The sequence below is a fragment of the Cnephaeus nilssonii genome (genome assembly GCF_951640355.1).
Source record: "Cnephaeus nilssonii genome assembly, chromosome: 21".
Classification (NCBI taxonomy): domain Eukaryota; kingdom Metazoa; phylum Chordata; class Mammalia; order Chiroptera; family Vespertilionidae; genus Cnephaeus; species Cnephaeus nilssonii.
Window position 1 is genome coordinate 39,739,785 of NC_137092.1, and position 20,715 is coordinate 39,760,499.

The window sequence follows — 20,715 nt, forward strand, 5'->3', positions numbered from 1 at the left end:
AATGATGAGCGAGAATCACTGATCAGCTGCCTCCTGCAGGCCCCCATCTGGGGATGGAGCCCTGACCATGAACAGTGACCTCCTGGTTCACAGGTCAACGCTCAACCACTGAGCCACGCGGGTGGGGCCATCTTGCTTTCTCTCTATACATAAAGAGGATGTTTGAGGATTGAAGGGAATTCTAGTTGGCCATTTTTATGCATTTTAAAAATTAAATTTATTAGGATGACAGTGGTTAATAAAATTCTATAGGTTTCAACTGTATACTTCTAGTTGACCGTTTTGACATGCTTGAAGGCTGGAGCAAACATCCGATTTCCTTTGACCACTCGGGTAAATTCGGTTTTGATTCTGGTTGGTGGGCGGGACGGGGAGACCTTCTGGCCCAAATCTGATCACTGGTAAGCCTGTCTCCTACGCTTACCTACCAAGGAGACAAACTAGTTTTTGACGTTAACAACTAAGAGAATAATGTACAGAAACATACTCTATGACGTCCCACACCTTCCAAAAACTGGCGAGAGGCAGGTACCCGTGGGAAAACTCCCAGCCGAGAGAGAGAGCGGCCCTCGGCCCGGCGCCCACGCTCGGGAGACCTGTGTGTGTGTGTTGGGGGCAGAGGCGCTCCCGGCTGTCTCCCTGGAAACCGCAGGGTGGCAGGTCCGCCGAGGCCACCTACCGAGAAGCGCTGCAGCTGCCAGGGCCGCGGGCTGCCGTCTGCGCCTGCGCGTGCCCACAGGCCCTCCCGTGAGAGAGGCCCGGATGGAGGACGCGGAGACGCGCCGTTGCCATGGCAGCCGGGTCCTGGCTGCCTAGGTAGCAGGTGCCGGGGTCTCCCTCACCTCCTGGTCAGAGCTAAGAAAGAGGAGGAGAGGAGAGCACCCCCGGCCATCGCTGTGACCTCAGCCGCTGCAGCTCACAGGCAGGAGGGGCTGTAAAGGGACTGCGGGAAGGGTGGTGCGGGCTTGTTTGCGGGGGAGCGGGTGGAAAGGGGGAACGGCCGGGGACAGGTGGGAAGAAGGGTGGGCGGAAGCCCCGAGGGAGGAGCCTTCCTGTTGGCGCCACATCCTTCCGAGTCCCGCGTCCGCGGAGCCCGGCAGCGCCTGGCTGGGCTTTGCGTCCCTGTCATTGTGGTCGTGGTCTCTCCGCTCGCCACGTCGCCGCCCCGGACAGAAAACTCACTCCTGGGACCTTAGCTCCCTTCCGAGAGGAGGCCGAGGCCGTCCCTGCGTCCGTGGCACCTTGGATACAAGGGAAAACGATCACCTGGTGGTGGTTCACTATGATTTATCCTCGGGCTTGGTGTGACAGATTATAAGTTCTTTTTTCTTTGTTTTTACTGTTGACACTATTACAGATGTCCCTAATCACACCCCCCTTTCTTCCCTCCACTCAGACCCCGACCCCCCTTCCCTCTGGCCATCACCACACTGTTGTCTGTGCCCACAGGTTAAGCACATACGTTCTCTGTGAATCCCCTCGCCTGCTCTCAGTCCTGGGAATGAATCACAGTCTGGGCAGGATGCAGCAGGAAGAAGGGGCCAGGTGGTCGCAGGATGTTACCACGGGTTCAGTTTTGCTTAAGTCCTTATTTTATATTAAAAGGTGTTCTCTCTGACATTCTTTCAATTTTCTTAGATTTTTAAACACCCTTGTGTTTAAAAGGAGACGAGATAAGAGTGGAGTCTATGAACTAGAGGAAACTACATTTGAAAGGTTTGAATCCTGAAAGTCGCACCAAAATTGTGTGTACCTCTGGGCTCAGACTCAACACTAAAAAGATCTGCAGTCACGTTCCCTCATGGGAGTTAGCAGACACCAGGGAGAAGGAATTAATTTCTGTCTCTTACTACAGTTCCTGTTAAGAAGGTAGTTCTCGACTACAAGTTTTTAATGAGGATAAACATGGAAATTTAAATGTGTGAAACTTACAGGAAATGTGTTGTTGGGTGATTCCGTTTGTGTAAGGAGTATTTTTCTTCGAGCACGTTGACTGTGTATCATGTGGCCAGTACCCTGGGAATGAAGATTAAAGGAACTGAAGGGGATTGAATATCCGGTGACGCACTTGAAAAAGGCTTAGGGGACTAGGTAACGGGTTTATGATTCATGTTCTTTGTTCACTTGGGAACTAGCCATGAATTTTTTAAAGTTATAGGAAAAGAATGGCACTTTTGATTTGACGCAACCTATCAATTACTTCTCAGAGTCACTTCAACTGTGGCTTTCTTTTTTAAGTATGGCATATTAGTATGCTTTAATAACACCTAATATGTTTAATTTGTAATCATTTTATTTTTATTTATTATTTTTATGCTATGGCTTGGCTTTAAATTTGAGTTTTCCCATGAATGAGATTCTTTGTAAGTAATAAAGCATATTAATGAAAGTCTTTAGACAACCATTTATTTACAAGTTCCACTCTGTTTATTATAAAATTAAGGGAAAGCACTGAAGAGTTCCATACAAATCTTATTCTAACGATTAGTTATGTAACTTAAACATCTTAAAATAGTACATATCAAGGTCCCTGCTCTGAAAAGAAAGCTGGGGGTCCTAAGGCATTTGTGACTGTGGAAAATAGAACTATGTATGTGTTTTGAATCACAATGAGTTTCAGTTTATTCTGCGTGACTCATGGCAACCTTAGTTCACTTGCTAGGTAAGGAGGCGTACCAGTTGATGTGGTTCAGTCTGTCTTGCTGGTAGGCAGTGGTGAGTAACCTCACTCTGCAATACTGACTTGGTTTCTCTAGGTCCCCTCAAAGTATTATTGCTCTCAACCTCTGACTTATAAATGATCACAGCTTTACTCTGAGTCCTTTAAGAAAGCTATTTTGTAATAGAAGTAATTATAGTCCAAATAATACATTAGAAATAGTTATAATTATCCAGTTGAATAATTGACATTTCAGTTACCGAAGACTAACTTTGTCTTGAGAAGGAAAGGAAACCAATATGAAGAACTAGACAAAGAAAGATGACATTTAGATGAGACAGACTCCACGGTGTTTTTAAATCTTGAACTTATTTAGATACTATTTATTTTATTTTTTGAAGTATACATATATATTTACATTCAGTATTCTTTTGTGTTCGTTTCAGATGTGCAGCATAGTGATTAGACAACCATATACTTTACCCAGTGTTCCCTCTGATATTTCCAGTACCCACTGGCACCATACAGTTACCACCATATTATTGACTGTTTTTCCTGTGCTATACTTTACAGCCCCATGACTATGTTATAACTACTCATCTGCACTTCTCTCTCTCTTTTTCCATCAGAGTTTCCCTTTTTCATATTCTGTTTTGCTCAACCCCTCCCCCCTCTCCTCCAGCCTCCCATTTCCCCCCTGACAGCTGTCCTCCTGCTCTCCATGAGTCTGTCTCTATTTTGGTTGTTAGATATACTTTATTGTGGCGCTATACATTTGCTTTTAAAATTCTCTTGCTTTTCATGAGTTGGCAGTTATTTGTTAATTTGCATCTTATGTAAAAGGTTAAAAGCGACCTTAAGAGTCACCTGGCTCAACTTTTCTAAAGCCTCGATCTCCTGGAAAACATTCATGCCCGAGTCATCTTCTAGGCACTTCAATGGGCGTCTCGGCTCACTTCCGGACAAGGTTTGAAATGGAACGTCTCTCTTCCATGTACCTAAGTCTGCCCCACGTTTCCAGCCCTCCGTACTAATTGTACTACCTGACGTGCTACAGGTCCACTCCCCTTCACGTGGCAGCCTTTTAAATAGTGTTGAACAGGTGCCATCCAGGTCCTGTGTTTCCTTAGACTGACATTCGAGTGCTCCCCAGCGTCTGCTGTTAAGACACTTCACTCTCACAACCTCCCTTCTTCCCTTCTCCCCTCTTTGATCCCCTCTCCTGGCTTGCTAGCCCCCGAGCGAGTCCCAGCTGGTCTTCTGCTCTTTAAACGGCAGGAGCACAGGAAACGGGTACAGGGCTTCCTGTGTTGCCTGTTTCTCACCCACAGTCTCAGCCTTGGAACTCTTTTACGTTTGGGGTGTCTCCATTTTTAAACTCATTTTGAACCCAGTGTCCACTAAAGCCTGTTGCAGTTTGTCACATGTAGTGCTGACACGCCCTGCCTCTTGTCGGGTGCAGCCAGTGGGAAGATGTCCTCCCACACGCTTCCACTGTCAGTTCTCGGTGAACAGTGGAAGGAAGACAACTTAAATCTCACTTTAGTGAAATTGGTACCAGGACAAGGTGGTCTCCTCAAATGTTTGGGAGAGTCAAGTGAAGCTAATGGCTTAAGCAAAGTTCAGTTGGGGAATTTATCAATTCAGCCACAATAGCTCTCATGTTACATCTTTACAAATGTGCTGAGGTCTCTCGCGTTCTTGACATCCGTTCTTTCTACTTCCAAAACGGGTTTTAGGCACCTTATTCTTGGTGGAGGAGCCAGAGAAGCAGGTATGGGAACAGGCTCCCAGGTCCTTGGGGCCCTAACATCAGTTTTCTACAGTTTTTTTGAAACTGGGTCTGATATTCTGTGTACATTTAGAGAGCATGGCTATTTTGTTTGTTTAAGTCAATAGTGGGAAGTGTGTAGATTATCGATACACAGTTCTACCTTTGGTTATTTTGTGACAAATCTACATAAACAATTTTCCCTCAACCCTTTTCTTTGTGAAAGATAATATGACATCAAACTGACCCCTCCATATTCCTTCCAGATCTTTCTTTAGTGGCACGTTTATGTTCAGTTCCAGGCTTGTCCGTTTGTTTGTTCTTTCTCGTGCTGTTGTGTTTGTGTGGAATAACTGATGGACTCTCAGACTCAGTAATCAAACCCTGCTCAGCTTTCCACGGTGTTTCCAATTTAGACTGAGTTATCTTATCTAAACCTCATTTACTTACATTTTTATTTTTTCCTACATTTTTAACTAATGTGTTTTGTTTATGTTTGCCTTCTGTACCAGACTGAGTAGGCCAGAGGTCTTGTATAATCTTTATAGGAATACTAGAGGCTCAGTGCATGAAATTTGTGCACAGGCAGGGTCCCTAGTGGCTGCCAGCTGGCTGCCGGCCAGGGCATTCCCTTGTTCCATGCTTCCCCCTGGTGGTCAGCGCACGTCAAAGCAAGTGATCGAACTCCCGGTCGAACTCCCAAGGGGACACTTTGCATATTAGGCTTTTATATATATAGATTATAGCTGTTTAACAAGTGTGTGCCAAATTGTACATATATGTGGTATGTTCACACACATATACAGACACATTATAGGTAGAGATTTACATGTTTCTTTTGTTTGAAAAGTTATGCACAAAAAATTAACATGGCTATGTACTGACCTCAATTTGAAGATAACTTTAGCTTAGCTCTCTTAAAAATGAATGAATTTACATGTCATTTTGCAAACATTTATTAACTTTCATCTGACATCTCTATTTATTGTCACTGTTTTCTAGTATTAGGCATCAGTGTTTGTTTTTATAACAAAAAATGTTTTATTTAGAGTTAATAACAGCCTGACTTCTGTGGAAATCAGCATTTACCATAAATGAGAATTAGTTATTACTTAGTTAAAAAGCTCTCAGGTCACAAATTATAGTTACGCCTATAAATGACTAGATCTTTCTTCAAGAAGGATCGAGAAACTGAGGATGGGAATTGATATACTTGTGTTCATTTAAACATAAGAAAATGCAGATGAGTGAGACTAAGAAGCTGAGTCATGCGCTGTGAGCTCTCTGACGCACAGGCGTTTTAATGCTATGCGGGGAATGTGGAACATCCCTCTCTAAGCCGCCAATAGTCTCCTTATCTGCCTCTTAGTCTCCTTGCAAATTCCTGTTTCAGGAATTGGGGGGGAAGTGGTTAGGAGTAGTACACTTAAAAAATGTCTGGCCATTGTAAGTCTACAGGTACATGTTTATTCTGAGCACCCCATACTTAGTGCGTCTATGGGTTAATTAGCTTATCTTTAACATTGGTCTCACACTACACCTGAAGTGCACATTTCGTCTCACAGCATTATTCCCTAACACACAGAAAATGGATGAAAATAAAGATACTGATTCCAAAGAAACTGGAGAATATGAAGATGACTTTGAAAAGGACCTGGAGTGGTTAATTAATGAAAAAGAACAAAGTGATGTCAACATAATAGAGGTATATATAAATTGCCAACAGCATTCATAATGATATTAACAAAGTGTTTTGTAATTCTTGAAGAGTTTCACATTATCTCATCTAAACCTCACAAAATTTCTTTAATGTACATAGAACAAATGACATCATCCCATCTTATAGATGAGAAAATTGAGGCACGGAGAGTTTAAAAATATCATAAGGCATAGGGGTAATTAGTGAGAGAACAGGGATTAAGTTAGTACTTAATAAAGCTAAAATTATAATTCTAAAATTGTAATTTATATAATATAAATAATATAATTAATTGCATTAACAGTAAAAAAAATGAGTACAATTCATTTCTAGCTTATATAAACTTGGGTAAAATCATGGAGGTTTGATATAAATGATAAATGAAGCAAATCATCAAAAAACATGGTCTTTTGGCTAATATTTGAAACCTTAAGAGTAAATAAGGTCTGAGCAACAAAGAAAAGACAAGTGAATGAGCTCTTTAGGGAATTAATATAGAAAAACATGAAGGGTCTATTACTTTTTTTTTACTCTAGAAAATCTAGAGGTAAAAATTGATCTGGAATTTTGGGTTCTGCAGAAAATGGTAATAATAATCTCAAGGGATTCTAAGAACCTCAAAATAATTAAGACCTGACCAATGGCAGTAACCTTTCATGGTCTTGGGGAGAAAGATACTTTTTTTTTTTTTTTGAAGAATACAAGTATTATAAAAAGAAAACATTTTAAAAATATACTTCTGAAAATGTAAAGGGAGGACAATTTTATAGAGGGTAGAATATTAAAATATTATTTATAGTTACATTTTCATGCATTGGAATAAAAATTTTTAAATATCAGTATAGCACTCAATACCAACAAATACAAATTTAGAGTTAAATTTTTCCTAACTGCTGTTGTCCATGCATTTCCCCAGGGGTGCTCACAAATATGAGTTAGAATATTATGAGCAAAGAGTGAGCAGGAAGCATGTTATTTTTCCATTTCTAAAACAAATTACATGAATCTGAAAATCCATTTCTGATTTTTACATATAAATAGACAAAGTGTCTCCATTTTACTGAAAAGAGAACCTCATATTTTTTTTTTTTTTTAGATGGCTTGTGGGAATGAAGAGAGCATTAGCAAAGAGTTAAAAGAGAATGAAACCGAAGCCGAACACACCAGACAGCTTTCTGATCCTGACACATCCTCGAGGGAAGAGGTTTCACCAAGAAGAAAGGACTTCATTTCCGTACCGAGTAGCCAGTCTTTGGAACCCATGTCAGATTCAGACAGTGAAAACTCTTTCCAGGAATCCAAACTGGAAAGCCAGAAAGACGTGGAGGAGGACGAGGATGAGGAAGTGAGGAGATATATTATGGAGAAAATTATACAAGCCAACAAGATTCTACAGAGTCAGGAACCTGTGAATGATAAGAGGGAGCGGAAACTGAAGTTCAAGGACAAATTAGTGGATCTAGAAGTTCCTCCGCTGGAAGACACTGACGACTACAAAAATTACTTTGAAAATGAGAGTAATGTGTCTGGGAAACTGTCGCAGTTACGTATTTCCAATGGATTTGGCCAGGAAGGTGTGCTGCTGTCGCTCCCTGGCGGGAACTGTGAAGAGAGCAAGGACAGGAAGATACTGGTAGAGAGAGACGGGAAGTTTGAACTTCTGAATCTGCAAGACATTGAGAGTCAGGGGTTCTTGCCCCCCATTAGCAATGTCAACAGTTCAGAAAATGAGGCTCAGCAGTCATCGCCCAGGTCTTCCAGCTCAGCGCTCAGTGGTGTCAAGAAGGAAGAGCCTGCAGCAAAGACCCAGGGCTCATCCACAGAGGAGCCAGTGGCTTGGACCGCTCAGTCGCCGCCCAACCCCAAGGCTCGGCCAAACTCCGCTGCCAGCTCAGAGCCCAGTAAGGGGAATGGGAAGTCTAATCACAGGATACAGTCTGCCATTGTATCTCCAGTGACCTCAACGTATTGTCTTTCTCCGCGACAGAAGGAACTGCAAAAGCGGCTGGAACAAAGGAGAGAAAAGCTGAAGAGAGAGGTGAGAGCCGCGTGGGCACTGGGTTGAGAGGAGAGTCTGTCTTCGTGTTTTACAGGTGCAGCAGCCATTGAAACGGTTCCTCAGAGTGTTGGGTATATTGGCTGCTTGTTCTGTTTTTCTATCGTTAGATGAAGGGTTGAGGGGTGAGGATGTGTATGGATGGGATGAACACCATGGCTACCTTGGTCCTTGGTGTAAGGCTCCCAAAGCACAGTGAAGAACACCTGGGTTAGAGCTGGGGTTGAGTGCAGTGGGGACTTCATCTGATCCTTTCATTTTAAAGGTGAGGCTCAGAGGAATCAGGTGACTGCTGAAAGTAACCTGGATGCGAGACAGGTGAGAATCAAATGTCAGGGGGGAAAGTGCAGGCAAGCTGTGTTGGGGTTTAGGAGGCAACAGGTAGAATTGGATTATAATTCTGTGGCATGTGTATGTTTCATGTATCGTCTATGCCGATAATCCCTTGAGTTCAGGGATTTTATTTTATTTTTTAAAAATATATTTTATTGATTTTTTACAGAGAGGAAGGGAGTGGGATAGAGAGTTCGAAACATCGATGAGAGAGAAACATCCATCAGCTGCCTCCTGCACACCCCCTACTGGGGATGTGCCTGCAACCAAGGTACATGCCTTTGACTGGGAATTGAACCTGGGACCCTTGAGTCCGCAGGCTGACACTCTATCCACTGAGCCAAACCGGTTAGGGCGAGTTCAGGGATATTAGTTTCAAATTAAGAATAGAACTAATAACCTTAGTGAAATAGCTCCAGAATGCCTTATGGAATCCAAAATTATTATTTTGGGGTATTTCTTTGCTCTTAAAATAAAAGTATTTTATAATTGAAAACTCCAGGTGCCAAAACTGGCGTGTTTTCTTGAAATGACTTTAATCAGTGCCCCAAATTCTCTGTTTTACTGGATAACTAATGGTATTAAGCTGAACCACACAAAATGTCTAACTGTAAATACCAAACCTCAACAGAATCATGGGTTAATAGAATATTACAGTTAGAGGAAAGCTTAAAGATCATGTTGCAGATCAGAAAACTATAGCGTAGAAAGTTTAAGTAACTTTACCAAAGTCATTCCACTCGTTTGCAGCAAAGTTGGAGTAAAAAGTCCCAGTTTTCTTGGCATTCATTGAGAAATAGTACATTTTCCATTTAGGTAGGAAACTACCGGGGGAATTTCTTCATTTATCAGGAACTCACATTCGCAGAAAAAGTGAAAAACAGAGTCAGCAAGAACATGGAACCCATAGCACCCAGGCCGGAGTCTGAAAGGATGCAGACTCACGTGTTTTCTTGCTCGGCCACTGGTCTCTAAGTTCTAAAAGTCAGGCTCGGTTTACCTGGGTCAGATACGTAACAATACTTAAAGGGCTCTGTTAACTTTATGACAATACAAAATTCTTTGTTGAGAATAACTGCACGCACACATCCATGCATAGGTGTGGGTGTATTTCTATAAAAGTGATGGAGGAGGTTTTACACCATTTCAGGGTCTCTCACCAGTGAACTAAGGGTGACTGTGACTGCTGTGGCTGGTAGGTTGTTCTGTTTGCATTTGAGCCTCTTTTCTGGGCATCACACACACTGTTCTTTCCTCGGTCAGAGATCCGCATAGCTGTTTCCCTTCCCTCGTGTACTTGCTGAAGGCACGGCTTTAAGTTCTAAGGCTTTAAAAATATTATTTAGCTTCTTTCACAGGCTTTATTTTTTTATGCCCGACAAATTATTGCTGGGCCGGGCTGCTGTACTCTGGCTCTCTGCTAAGGAGCCATTTCCCCGTTCTCCCTGGCAGCTCTGTTAGCTGGGCCCTGGCTGATGTCATCTGTGTACTAGTAAGTGTCTAAGCAGTGGTTCTCAAACTTTCTAATGCCGCGACCCTTTAATACAGTTCCTCATGTTGTGGTGACCCCCAGCCATAAAATTATTTTCATTGCTACTTCATAGTTAATGAATCATAATGTAAATATCTGTGTTTTCCGATGGTCTTAGGCTCTACAGCGGCGGTTCTCAACCTGTGGGTTAAGAACCTCTAGCAGGGTTGCCTAAGACCATCGGAAAACACAGATATTTACATTACGACTCATAACAGTAGCAAAATTACAGTTATGAAGTAGAAACGAAAATAACTTTATGGTTGGGGGTCACCACAACATGAGGAGCTGTATTAAAGGGTCGCGGCATTAGAAAGGTTGAGAACCACTGGAAAGGTTCCTTCTGGAGAGATAATCATCTTGCCATGCTGTCTGTGTGCATGCAAGGCATCCAACGTCCTTTTTTCTTTTCTTTCTTTCTTTTTTTTTTTTTGTAAAAAGGAACTATATATAATGTAAGCTCCATTAGGGTTTAGAAAATAGTAGACAGGCATGTTAAAAGGTATTATTTGCTGTTAAGGGGATAGGATTTTGCCTTTCCTTCCTATATTGTGTTCCATCCAAAGGAATCAGAAGGACTTTCTCTATTGTCAAAACGTAAGGAAAGAATTCTGACTTCCATTCTTTGAGAAAACGTTAGCATGGACTGTGTAGTTCAGTTCATTTCAGTGATGACTTGAGTACTGGCAGAGACTTGAGACCTGTGAAGGCAGCTCACGTTAGAGATGAGAACACTGCGTTAAGTGGCAGCGTTGAGTGCCCCTCAGGTCGAACTTGCTGCTGTTTCCACCGCCGTGCAGCGTGGCTCCCACTCGCTGCCTCGTCGCTATATGTAACTGGGTCCCATTAAGTACCTCCCTTCAAGTTTAAGTCACTCCCTTTTGGAACATTAGGCAATAATTCACATTTAAAATTTCATTTTGTTCTTGCATTTAACTAATTCTATAAACACTAGAGGCCCGGTGCACGAAATTCATGTGTGGAGGTGTGTGTCCCTCAGCCCAGCCTGCACCCTCTCCAATCTGGGACCCCTCAAGGGATGTCCAGTAGGATTGGGCCTAAACGGGCAGTCGGACATCCCTCTCACAATCCAGGACTGCTTGGCTCCCAACTGCTCGCCTGCCTGTCTTCCTGATTGCCCCTAACCACTTCTGCCTGCCAGCCTGATTACCCCCTAACCACTCCCCTGCCAGTCTGTTTGCCCCTAACTGCCCTCCCCTGCAGGCCTGGTCACCCCTAACTGCCCTCCCCTGCAGGCCTGGTCCCCCCCAACTGCTCTCCCCTGTAGGCCTGGGTCCCCCCCCCCCCCAACTGTCCTTCCCTGCAGGCCCAGTCACCCCAACTTCCCTCCTCTGCTGGCCTGGTCACCCCTCACTGTCCTCCCCTGCAGGCTTGATCGCCCCCAACTGCCCTCCCTTGCAGGCCTGGTCCCTCCCAACTGCCCTCCCTTGCTGACCTGATCACCCACAACTGCCCTCCCCTGCTGGCCATCTTGTGGCAGCCATCTTGTTTCCACATGGGGGCAGCCATCTTTGACCCCATGGGGGCAGCCATCTTGGGTGTTGGAGTGATGGTCAGTTTGCATATTACTCTTTTATTAGATAGGATTTTTCCTGATAGGAAAATGTTAATTAATGAATATATGCTATTTGAAAATATTTTTAAACATAATAATAAAAAAATCCAAACATATCTGAAGGTGCAACTAACCCCTCTGTTCTCATCATCCGGATTCAAAAATCACTGAGATTTTGGCGTGTTTGCTTCATCTCCTTCTTCAGCTAAGGAATTTTTAGAGCAGGTCCTAGATAGCACATGATGGCTCACCTGTACCCTTCAAAGTTCATCTCTGACTGTAGCCTTTTCTTTTGCAACCACAATGCCATTTATTACAATGAGCAAATGCAACAATAAAATAAAAACATTTAGGACATGTCTCTGCTTTTATGGACATCATACAGTGCTTTTGTGGCTTAGCTGCAATTTAAGACCAAAATTAAAGTAGGAAGTGGAGGAGTGATTAAAGGAATTGCTGAACAGTATGTATTGTACATCCATATAATTGTAGCCTTTGTCTCTGCAGTTTAATCTATCTTAAAAATCTTCATTCTCTTCCTAAGCAAATTAGAGGCATTATTATTATTATTATTGTTATTATTATTATTATTATTTTATTAAAGAACACCTAGCTTTTTGATGGAAAGTTTCAGAGGCAGGGAATACTAACTTCAGATCTCAAAAATATATCTCTCTACTCTTAGGATTCATCTATGAGTTTTAAATCTTTCATTCATGCCTTTTGATATTCTTTCCACCAGGAAGAACAACGGAAAATAGAAGAAGAGAAAGAAAAGAAAAAGGAGAACGACATAGTGTTTAAAGCGTGGCTGCAAAAGAAAAGAGAACAGGTCATGGAAATGAGGAGAGTTCAGCGAGCAAAGGAAATTGAAGACATGAGCAGCAGAGTAAGTAAAACTTCTATGAAAATTAACTTCATACAGAGATGAAGGTGGAAGTTGCTTACGGAAGGGCATCTGGATGTCAGACTAAGAATGTCTGGGAGAAGTAGAGAGAGTGGTCCAGGAACCACCCTCGCAAAAGATGCATCAGGCACATCCTAAGAAGCCTTGCAAAAACCCAGTGATTCCTATTTCATTTAAACTTTCATAGCACCAAGTAGGGAAAGCTACCAATTTTTTTAAAGACAGTGTAACTTTTATATTCAAACTAGGGGCCCGGTGCACGAAATTCGTGCACTGGGGGTGTCTCCTCAGCCCAGCCTGCCCCCTCTCACATACTGGGAGCCCTCAGGGGATGTTCTACTGACAGCTTAGGCCCGCTCCCCATAAGGAGCGGGCCTAAGCCGCAGTCTGGCCTCCCTTTGTGGGAGGCGACCGGGCTGATCAGGGGAAGGCACCAGCCCTATCACCCCACTGCTGCAGCCACTGTCAGTCACCGCAGCCACCAAGGTGTTTTCATCAACACGGACTCCAGTCCCTTCACCAAGAAAAAATGACAACTTTCTTTAGGCATTTTCAAGATGTGTCTCTCATAGAATATGACATTTCTTTCTTTCTTTTTTTTTTTTTTTATCCTCACCTGAGATTATGTTTCCATTGACTTTTAGAGAATGTGAAAGAGAAAGGGAAAGAGAGAGAGACATCAAAGTGAGAGGAATACTTAGATTGGTTGCTCCTGCATGAGCCCTGACCTGGGCCCCAGCCAGGGAGGAGCCTGCAACTTAGGTACATGCCCTTGATCAGAATCTAACCTGGACTCTGCGGTTGGCAAACCTAGGCATTATCCACTGAGCCAAACCGTGTAGGGCAGGTTATGACATTTCTTAGCCCTCCATCAGCGGACCTTCGTTTTTACCCCCAGGAGTGTGGTGGAAAAAGCCCTAGATCACCTTTTTGGATTCTTCTACCCAAGTTACTAAGAATATTACCAGTGGCATACAGGGAGCTTAGCCAATGAGCGGTCAGAAAAGGTATTTCCTCTGTAGTTCACACCTATCTCCTGTGATCTCTGGCTCCACCCCTGCCAAGGCCTAAAGCCTCCAGCCCTTGGCAGGGGACCCCCAGCTGGCTCGATCGCCAGGCTCCACCCCTGGCCAAGGCCTCAAGCCTCTGTTTGAGGCTTGGGTCCTGGGCAGGGACCCCCAGTTGGCTCCGATCGCCCTGCTCCACCCCCAGCCAAGGCCGCAAGCCTCTGTTTGAGGCTCAGGCCCGGGCAGGGACCCCCAGCTGGTTCTGATCGCCCGCAGGGACCCCCAGCTGGTGCAATCGCCCGGCTCCACCCATAGCCAAGGCTGCAAGCCTCGGGCAGAGGCTTGGGCTCTGGACAGGGACCCCCAGCTGGCTCCAATCGCCTGCAGAGACCCCCAGCTGGCTCAATCACCCGGCTCCACCCCCAGCCAAGGCTGCAAGCCTCTGGCTGAGGCTTGGGCCCTGGGCAGGGACCCCCAGCTGGCTCCAATTGCCTGCAGGGACCCCCAGCTGGCTCAATCACCCGGCTCCACCCCCAGCCAAGGCCGCAAGCCTCTGGCAGAGGCTTGGGCTCTAGGCAGGGACCCCCAGCTGGCTCCGATTGCCTGCAGGGGACCCCAGCTGACTCTATCGCCTGGCTCCATCCAAGGCCAAGGACGCAAGCCTCGGGACCCCCAGCTGGCTCCGATCTTCCCCTCTGATCTTCGGCTCCAATCGCCCAGTTCCAACTATGGCCGCTCTCCAGGCTGCAGCCATCTTGGTTGATTGTATTTGCATATTCGCTTTCTGATTGGATGGTGGGCGTGGCTTGTGAGTGTAGCAGAGTGATGATTTGCATATTACTGTTTTATTAGATAGGATAGGGCAAAGATAGTGTGCACACACAAAACACCCCCTGCACCTGCATTGAGAAGTGTGCTTTCAAGTGTTTTTATTTTTACCAACATGACAGGTAGAAAATATTGTTGCGTTGCAGTGTTATTTTCAGCGAGACTGATCACCTATGAGCTGTTTGAATATTCTTTTCATAGAAAAATTCTTTGTCAACTTTTCTGTTAGGAAATCTTCTTTGAGAAATCTACTGCATTACTTTTTTCCTTTGTTCTTTTATTTATTTTTTGTTTTGTTTTATAATGAATAAATGTTTGGTTTTATATGGTTGTATTTATAAAAAAATATAAAAACAAATCCTGGAAATATTAAAAAAAAATCTATTAAAGCATGATATAAAACCCTACATTCAATCTAGGAGAACGTTTTGTCTATTCTATCTTCAACTTACATCCCGAGTCCCACCATCTTCATCTAAACCACCACTGTGTGTTGCCTGACCCACTGCAAAAGGCTGATAACTGCTCCTCCTCCTTCCACCTTGCCCCCAACTCCATTCCGCTCCAGCACAGCAGCCAGAGTGAGCCTCTGAAATGCGGAGTAGATTGCGTCACGAATGCTCAGAAACCTCCAATGGCTTCTCATCTCGAAATAAAGTCCCAAGTTCCTACCACCGCCTAGAAGATTGTATACTGTCGGATCCCTGTTATTCTGACTTCGTCTCCTTCCACTTGCCAGCCCCTTGGCCACCGCTTCATTTTGACTTTGCTTTCTATTGAACGTGGAAAACACAACCCCTTGTCAGGTCCTGTGCTGTGCTACCAGTGCTTGGAAGATACTTTGTCCAGATGTCTCCAAACTCGCTCCCTCACTTTCTCTCTAAATGCCTTCCTTTCTCCTCACCTCCCCGTTATTAGTCTCTCTCCTTACCACACTTTTCTTTGAATCTGAGTATCAGTCAGTCAATCATCTATTTTTATCTGCTCGTCTAGAACAACATTCCCAGTGTGACTTTCTGACCTGATGGAAATGCCCTGTACCTGTGCCTGCGACCAAGCCACAATATGGCTATGAAACACTGGAAATGGAGCTAATGTGACCCAGATGCTGAATGTTAAATTTTCTCTGTCAGTAGCCACATGTGACTAGTGGCTACTGTGTTCTACAGTAAAGGCTTAGGATGTATGGGAGAGAGGACCTGGTTTTATCATTGATGTGACCAAGTACTCATGTGCCGGTAGATATTCTATATAATAGATACTCTGTAAATATCAGTTGAATGAATAAATGTAGAGATACCCGTCAATCCTGTTCATCCCTAAATTCCTGACTCTTCTGACCTATAATTCCAGATGAACACTTTTTGTCATCTGCAGCCACTCCGCGATTTCTAGATGTTCAGCAATATCCTTTAGGTCCACGAGTCCTCTTCACCAGGTTCAGCGTCATACACGAAAGAACCTAAGTTACATGCATTTCATAAGTGAGATCAGTATGCTTTGCCATGTGGATCACAGGGAAAGGAAAATGCCAGACGCAGGAGAAGGTCTTCTCTATCACAGGGCTCATATTTGGGGAAAGTATTAAATGAGTGTTCCAGCCAGTCATCCACCCCAAGGCTCCAGATCTGTCCCTTTGCTCTCTTTATTCTCCCAAATAAGCTTTTTCAACACAACAGGCTACTCCCAGTAGCTGCTGCAAATGCTAAAGCCACTCCCCATAAGAGTAATTACAGCTTTGGAGGTGGGCTGGGCAGCTAGATGCTCGAAAAGCTAAAAATTAAAGTTGGGATCTCGTGAACTTCCACGGTGGCGGCGGATGAAGTGGAAGCTACACTGACACACTCCCAGGACCAAACTAAAATTACAACTAAAATATAGAAAAACCATCCTGAATAATCAAATGAAGACTAGCTGGAGAAAACCCTGATAACCAAGGGTGGAAAATGGAGACCGCATACAAACTGGTAGGCAGTGTGGAATCGCCCGGAGGCTGCCCGGGCAGCAGCTGAAGTTCCGGAGGGATAGCTCAGCTATGGGGTTCCCACTGAGAAATCTGGGGTCTGATCCCCAAAGTTAGAATCTAAAGAAAGGCTGAATAACGTTAAGTGTTGGATCTTTGGTTTTCAGACTGGACGTTCTTCAAATTGCTACAAAGACCTCAACTCTACTCATACTGCCTTTCTCCGTTTGTTTGTTTGTTTATGCCATTGTACAAAATTATTTTCTTTGCCAAAGGGCTCAACTTTGCAAAGTTTGCAAGTCACTATGTTTAGACCTTCATTTATTGATGACAGTCGTCCCCCAGTATCTGTGTGGGATTGATCCCTGGATCCCTCTGCAATACCAAAATCCCTGGATGATCAAGTTCCTTATATAAAGGGTGTAGTATTTGCATATAACCTAAATAATCCTCTCATACTTAAATCATCTCTAGGTTACTTATAATACCTAATACAATGTAAATGATATGCAAATAGCTGTTGTACTGTATTGTTTTCTTTCTTTCCTTCTATGTATGCATGCATGTATGTATGTGTGTATTTTTTATTGAGAGAACATTAGTTAGTAACATTTTATAAGTTTCAGGTACGCAGGATTATAATTCCATGTCAGTGTACACTGTAGTGTGCTCCCCAGTTATCACCACTCAGTTGACCCCTTCACCCATTTTGCTCTCTTCCCAATGCCTTCCCCTCTGTTACCATCTATCTGTTTTCTGTACCTGACATTGTTTTTATTTTGTTTTGTTTGTTCGATTCTTTTTTGTTTTATATTCCCCATAAAAATTGGTGAAATCACGATTTTTTTGTCTTTTTCCATCTGACTTATTGCACTTAGCATAGTACATTTGAGATCCATCCATGTTGTCATCAATGGCAATATGCCATCTTTTTTTATGGCTGAGAGGTACACCATTGCACATAAATGCCACATCTTTTTTATCCACTCACCTATCACAACTTAGGTTGTTTCCATGTTGGCTGTTGTAAATGATGCTGCAATAAACATGGGAGGGCCATGCTCACTAAGACTTTTGAAAGAAGCCACATGGCAGTGAATTGAGTGCTGAGTTTTCTGTCAGGGGGTAGTCAGTGTTGCTGATTCAAATGTGTTGTATTTGGTTTGGATATGAGGAGTGCAGGTCATGGGCTGGCATTACTATGAAACATTTATGAGTGGGACATATTCTTGTAGGGCCCTATAGGCAGGGCCTCAGAAAGTAGTTGTGGTTTATTAAATTAAGCAAAGCTTGTTTTCGTATCTAGCAGGAGAACAGAGACCCCCAACAAGCTTTTCGATTATGGCTTAAAAAGAAGCATGAAGAGCAGATGAAAGAAAGAAAGACAGAAGAACTACGAAAGCAGGAGGAATGCTTGTTCTTCCTCCAGGGGACAGAAGGCCGTGAACGGGCCTTTAAACAGTAAGTCAAAGGCAGAGCGCGCCCCTCCCTCACGGTCGTTTTAGAAAGTTATATATCGATAAAGCTTGGGGGAAAAATGCCAAATATTGGATCTTTGACATTGCATCCTATTCCATTTTAAATTCACTTTAATAAATGTGTGAGATTCTTTAATTCCACACTTGGCACAATATTGATACCATTCTTTCAAGATCGTTTTCAATACTAAAATGGTTTCTTATGGCACAGTGTGATAGCCTTTGAGAGCCTACCATTCATTCATGTGTTCGTCTGTTTGTTGATTTGTTCATTTCTTAGAGAAATGGGCCACAGATTGGTTATAGCTTCTCTTACATAGTCCTCAGAAAAACTGCAGAGTTCATTTACCCAGAACAATTTTTCTGTAAGGAAAGGCAGTCAGACTGAGGAGGAAGATCTGTATAGACCAAATGAGAGTAGATTTGGGTACATATTTTGGTGGCTAAAGGCAATCCTGATCTCCAGTATCTGGGTAAGATCCTGCATTACCTGGCTGGTTCTGAGGAAACACACCTGGCTTATAATTTTGCCAGCAAGCCAGTGGGAGTCCTGTTGTTTGAAGTTACTTTCATTTCTGTTTTTGTTTTTTATACATTTCTCTTTTTTTTTCTTCGTCTCTTTCTTCCTTTTTAAAAAATATATAACACTTTATTCTAGAAGTAGTAAATATTCATTGTGGAAATGGAGGGGGAAACATCACATTCTTATCACTAAGAAATCACTATTGTTAGGACCTTAGTGCATATATTCTAGATATTTCTCTGTACTTATAATTTAAAAATAAAAATTGAGATCATACTTACAAACTGTTCTCAATTGGCTTATTTTCATTAATGACCTCATCTACCTCCAGCCCAGAGCCATTTCACACACACACACCCACACACCCACACACCCACACACGTACTTACATACTAGATATGTGTGTATACAATCATTTTTTATGTTATTTTACCTAAGCAAGATTTATAGACTTAAATTTGTTAGAATGTGGACTTTCCATTTTTTGATGTTTTTTATGCGTAGGCTTATTTTTCTGCTTTAAGGAAGAACTAGTTTATGCAATGAAAATCAAGAGCTCTGTAATTTCCCACCAAGAAAAGCAAGGCAACATTGATGCATGCTCGGATTCTCAGCCTGGTTAAATAAGGTTTTAGCATGCAGCTAGTTATAAAAAAATTAGTTATTTGGAAGCTATCACATACTTATTTACTTATAAAACCATATTTTTTCAAAAAGTATAGGACCCGTATCACATATAAATCAGTGTTTATTACTAAAAAATATTATGTTTGCAATTTAATTATAAGACAAACTTAATTCAAGCATTTAATATCAGATATAACTATGTTTTCTTGTGTGGGTCTAGGGCATAAACCTGAAATTTTTCAGTTAATACTTTTATTTGTGTTGTGACTATAGTATTTCATTGTAAAGACATTAAATTTCTTTTGTCTATAGCAGTAACTTTATAGCATGAAGCATATATGCTGGTTGACACCAGACCTGATCACATGTCTGTTCCTGCAGGTGGCTACGAAGGAAGCGGGTGGAAAAACTAGTGGAGCAACAAGCTGTCAAGGAAAGGACTAGACAGTTCCGACTGGAAGCAAAGCGTTCCAGACAGTTGCAGAATCAGTCATATATGTCCGAAGCCAAATCCTTCCGTTTTACTGATCATTACAACTGAAGGTATCTATTAAATGCTTCATTTTGAAGCCACAATCCTCAGAATTTTGGATATTATTTTTTTATGCTCATGTGCTTTGGTTATACTCTGAATTATGGAAATGGTACATATCTTTTTGGTGATGTTGACAGTGATTTATCCTTTCTTTTTTACACTAGAACAAAATAAACTTCTTCTCTTGATATGTGGGAATGTGTTATACCCTTTCTTAGGCCATGCAACAAATTGAATAATGAATGAATTCTGCATTCTTTATTCACTTACTTCTAAATTATTTTAATGTTTCTACTAGGAAAGAACCACAAGGCACATATTTCTATTCTTAGTTCTTATTATCATGAAAAATTGCAATAGGACATTTCATAAGGCAAGAGGAGTTGCCTCTTGAACAAGCCTGGCTCAAAGCCTTATACAAAGTCCTATTTACATCAATTTTAACCTTGACTAGCTGTGGCAAGCTAAGCAATAGGATAGGCCAGTGGTCGGCAAACTGTGGCTCTTTGACCCCTTGAGTGTGGCTTTTCCACAAAATACCACGACCTGGGCGAGTCTATTTTGAAGAAGTGGCGTTAGAAGAAGTTTAAGTTTAAAAAATTTGGCTCTCAAAAGAAATTTCAATCGTCGTACTGTTGATATTTGGCTCTGTTGGCTAATGAGTTTGCCGACCACTGGGGTAGGCCTGGCCTACTTCTTGAAAACAAAGTAACAATTATGCGTAATACTGTTTTAGGTGTTACAAAATTAGCTAGCTCTTAGTGTGTAATGTGCCTGGTGCTGTAAATGCTTTACATAAATAACTGGTATGATGTTGGTAACAACCCTAATAGTCTTGTTTTGTCCATGAGGCCAGCAGTGTTAGGTTAAGTGTTTGAGGAACTGCCCTACTGTCTTCAATAGTGTTTGTACCATTTTGTATTCCCACCAGCAGTGCACAAGAGTTCCAATTTTTTCACATTCCTGCATTGTTATTTTGCTTTTCTGATAATAGCCATCCTAATGGGTATGAAGTACTCAATTTACATTTCCCTAATGATCAGTGATATTGAGCATCTTTTGATGTACTTATAGGCCATTAGTATTTTTTTTTTTTTTTTGGAGAAATTTCTATTCATGTCCTTTGCCCATTTTTTAAATTGGGTTACTTTTGGTTCTTGAGTTGCAATTCTTTACTTATTCTGGGTACTGGACCCTTCTTAGATATATGATTTGCAAATAT

General features: G+C 42.5%; 1 protein-coding gene across 8 annotated transcripts in view; it reads left to right on the forward strand.

The window, feature by feature from the left end:
* The first annotated feature begins 714 nt into the window (after positions 1 to 714).
* Positions 715 to 20,715, forward strand: part of CCDC181 (coiled-coil domain containing 181) — a 28,242-nt gene continuing 8,241 nt past the window's right edge. The window contains exons 1-7 of one of the 8 annotated variants that reach the window (XM_079760423.1): positions 715 to 922; positions 1,639 to 1,716; positions 6,016 to 6,135; positions 7,226 to 8,167; positions 12,368 to 12,514; positions 17,637 to 17,791; positions 19,340 to 19,673. In XM_079760423.1, coding sequence (XP_079616549.1) covers positions 6,019 to 6,135; positions 7,226 to 8,167; positions 12,368 to 12,514; positions 17,637 to 17,791; positions 19,340 to 19,499 — 1,521 coding nt within the window. In that variant the 5' untranslated portion in view covers positions 715 to 922; positions 1,639 to 1,716; positions 6,016 to 6,018 and the 3' untranslated portion in view covers positions 19,500 to 19,673. Of the gene's footprint in view, positions 923 to 955; positions 6,136 to 7,225; positions 8,168 to 12,367; positions 12,515 to 17,636; positions 17,792 to 19,339; positions 19,674 to 20,715 lie in introns of those variants that run through there. The other 7 variants (XM_079760418.1, XM_079760420.1, XM_079760422.1 and 4 more) reach the window with 7 other exon arrangements.